The sequence below is a fragment of the Chaetura pelagica genome, unplaced genomic scaffold, assembly GCF_000747805.2.
Source record: "Chaetura pelagica isolate M959 unplaced genomic scaffold, ChaPel_1.0 scaffold117, whole genome shotgun sequence".
In the NCBI taxonomy this organism is placed as follows: Eukaryota; Metazoa; Chordata; class Aves; order Apodiformes; family Apodidae; genus Chaetura; species Chaetura pelagica.
In genome coordinates, this window is record NW_009954185.1 from 8,896,902 (window position 1) to 8,900,232 (window position 3,331).

At 47.3% G+C, this 3,331-nt stretch overlaps 1 protein-coding gene across 1 annotated transcript in view; it reads left to right on the forward strand.

Annotated features, from left to right (window-relative positions):
* The first annotated feature begins 2,464 nt into the window (after nucleotides 1-2,464).
* LOC104393534 (snaclec 6-like) overlaps nucleotides 2,465-3,331 on the forward strand; it is a 13,038-nt gene continuing 12,171 nt past the window's right edge. The window contains 1 exon segment of the mRNA XM_010003037.1: nucleotides 2,465-2,582. Within this exon segment, the coding sequence (XP_010001339.1) occupies nucleotides 2,465-2,582 (118 nt within the window).

The window sequence follows — 3,331 nt, forward strand, 5'->3', positions numbered from 1 at the left end:
GGGGCCGGGCGGGGCGGGTGCAGGAGCTCGCTGGGGGGTCAGGTCCGGGTGGGCTGGGACCTGCTCACCCTCAGGCCCAGCTCCCAGCTCCCGGCCTCCTGCGGGCTCCGCGCACCTGCAGACAGGCGCGTGTGCCAGCAGAGGCTTCCCAGCTTCCCAGCACCAGGCAGCTGCCGCCTGCCCTTCCCCGTGCCCCTTCATGGGAGGCTGCCATAGGCCATCGCTGTTACCAGGCTCTGCTTCCTCTCCATGTATCTCCAGAGTGACTTCCTGATAAACAAGCGAGGGATACAACTCTTCTTAACGGTAATTTGTGGCCTCCATCCGTCTGATTTCATCCACGCCTGACACCTTGTTTTGTTGGACTTGGGAATAAAGGTGTCTGCTCCAGCTCCTGCAAGTCTTTCCACTGCAGAGGAACTTCAGGTCCAGCTGATCATAGAATTACAGAAATACAGAACGGTTTGGGTTGGAAGGGACCTTAAAAATCATCTAGATCCAACCCCCCTGCATGGGCAGCATCTTCCACAAGACCAGGTTGCTCAGAGCCCCATCCAGCCTGGCCTTGAACACTCCCAGGGATGGGAAGGTTGGTGAACTTGAGCATCTTGACTATGATTAATAAAGCTATAAACCATTTGAGACTGGCATCCTTAAAGGACATTTCTCTTTTAAGTCATGCTCTCACTGTGCTAGTGTGATAGTCCACTTTCTAGGGCCCTGGTATCAGAATGGATGGATGTTCTTTGCCAGAGTTCTGAGTCTTACTTCTTTTAATTAAGATAGAGATGCTGGATTTCTTGAACTTGTCAACATGCTAGAGAAGACACTTGTTTGAGAGGGGTTTGAGAGGCTTCTCTGCCAGACACTGCTTCAGTGATGAGGAACTGGGAAGGAGTGCTTTTGGCTCTTGGAAAACTGATGAATTTACTCCTGCTGTGATTCCTGTCCTGCTGATGGCACTGGGAGTATAGCACAGACGTGTCAGCACAGTGTGTTTTCTGTGTACCCTTCTACAGTGCAGTCACTATTTCCTTGTCCAAAGTGAGAACACAACTTCTTGCTGATATTCGAGAGAAAATGGTAGAATACATCAAAACAGAACTCTGTTCTTCCCTGCCAACCTTCACTTCTCCACTTGTTCACAAATAACTCCATCTTCTTGACCACACTGGGCCTGCAGGCAGCCTGCAGTGCCTTTGGCTGTAGCCAGAGACCTTTGGTCTGTGTCACTTAAGCAGTGTCTCAGTCTTGTTTTTTCTTTCCAGCCACACAGTTTACATTCCCAGCTAAGCTTTCATCATGACTATTGTAAATTCTTCCTGTCTGGGCTTAGCAGCTCTTTTTAGACTTTTCTGATATCCACTCAAAGCATGAGCAAGAGGCTGTGTAGTATTTATGTGTCTGCTGGGTTAAAGCCATGATACCATTATTGTTGGCCACAGAGTGGTTGAGGTTGGAAGGGACCTCTCAGAGTTCTTTTGTCCAACCCCCTGCTCAAGCACCTACAGCCAGCTCCCCAGCTCTCTGGCCAACCAGTGCCACCCTCACAGTAAAAAAGTATTTCTGTATGTTCAGGGGGAACTTAGCATGCTTCAGTTTGTGCCCACTGCCTCTGGTTCTGTCACTGGGCACTGCTGAAATGAGCCCGTGTCTACTTATACCCTCCCTTCAGGTATTTATATACATAATTAAGATCCTCCCCAAAACATCTCTCCTGCAGGCTAAACAATCCCAGGTCTCTTAGCCTTTCCTCACAGGAGAGATACTCCAGTCCCTGTCATAACCTTTTGCTAGACTTTCTCCAGTATGTCCATCTGTCTCTTGTACTGCTGCTTTTGCAATATTGATTCAGAGGGTCTTGAGGGATGCCAGCTCTCAGTGCCTGCCTCTGGTTCAAGCACATTCACACTGGGTCTTGGATGTAGAAAGAGACCCCAGTAGAAGCACCCAAAGCTTACAAGGCTTCCCTCCCAAACCTATGCTGTCCACCTCTACTTCCCTTCAGACAGCAGTTAGCTGCCAGTTTTCTGTAGCCATTGCTTATTCCACTTCTCACCTTGTACTACACTATTCCCCTTTTTCACCTTGTGCTCTTGCTACCCATCTACTTCTGTCCTGAGAGGGAGCTAGTCAGAGCAACACACGTTCTCACAATTACTACCTCAGTGGTAGTAGTGCTACCTCACAGCCTCTTGCATTGACAACAATTAGGGTACCCATAAACTGCAATTAATCACCTCTTCCACTAACAGCTGTTTTTAAGAAATTCCGCATCAGGTTAGGAAATGGAAGTTGTTGTGCTTCCACTGCTCTCCATTCTGTTCTAAATTTGGTTATTTTGAGTAGCTGGAGATAAAGGTTACAGCTTTACATTTCTTGTCTTCTGAATGTTGCCTCAGGTTTCCTGTTTTACTCAACAACCTGACTGAAACATCTTGTCACACGTATTCTGTGCTTTGGCATGGAGGGAAGCAGATCAGAAACTTCTGCAGCCAAAGCAAGTGAAGAAATAATTTATACTTCTGTCAAATTCTCTCAGACTCCTCCATCAAGAGCCAAAGCTGGGCAGAAAAAGAGAGGTAAGGAAGCTGGATGCGGTAGGTCAGCAAAAGATTTTATTTCAAGCAAAAGCAAGTTCTAAGAAACACGCTCTGAGCTGGCCACCTACTTTGCAATGCCAGCTCACGAGGCTGTTGCTTTTGTTCTAAAATCACCATGAGGATTTTACTGTGATAAAAGCTGATGGGTCAGAGACTCAGCATTGTTTTCCTCCCTCCACCAGGCCTCTTTCTGTGTTTACTCCTGGGCATTCAATCCAGGCTTCCTTTTCTTCAGAAGAGGTTTGCAGTTGTAAAGTTGTGTGCTTGTCAGCAATAGTTCTTTGAAAGACAGGCAAGATGCGAGTACAGATAAATTAGAGGCATATGCTAATCACAGATCAGAGACAGAGGCAGTGTCCTGGTTTAAGCCAGGATGAAGCCAATTTTCCTCTTACTGATTTTTTTTTTTTCCTTCAGTAAGCTTTCTTTTAACTAGCAACAGTGTGTTCTGCTAGGCTGATAAGACACTGGAATGTTTTTCTAACTACTGAGGCTTCAAGGTCACACCTTCACTCTGCCGGCTCAGACACTATGGGGAGATCTGTGACCCCCCCGTAGGAGGCTGAGTTAGACAGACAGCAAAATTGGCCAGAGATATTCCATTCCATATATCTACGTAAGCTCAAAGGAAGGTCAGAGATCACAGAAGACAACTTCCTTCCTTCTTCTTCTTCCCTTCTCTTCTGTCCATGGCCGGCGTCCAGGGAGGACTCTGTTCATCCATCACC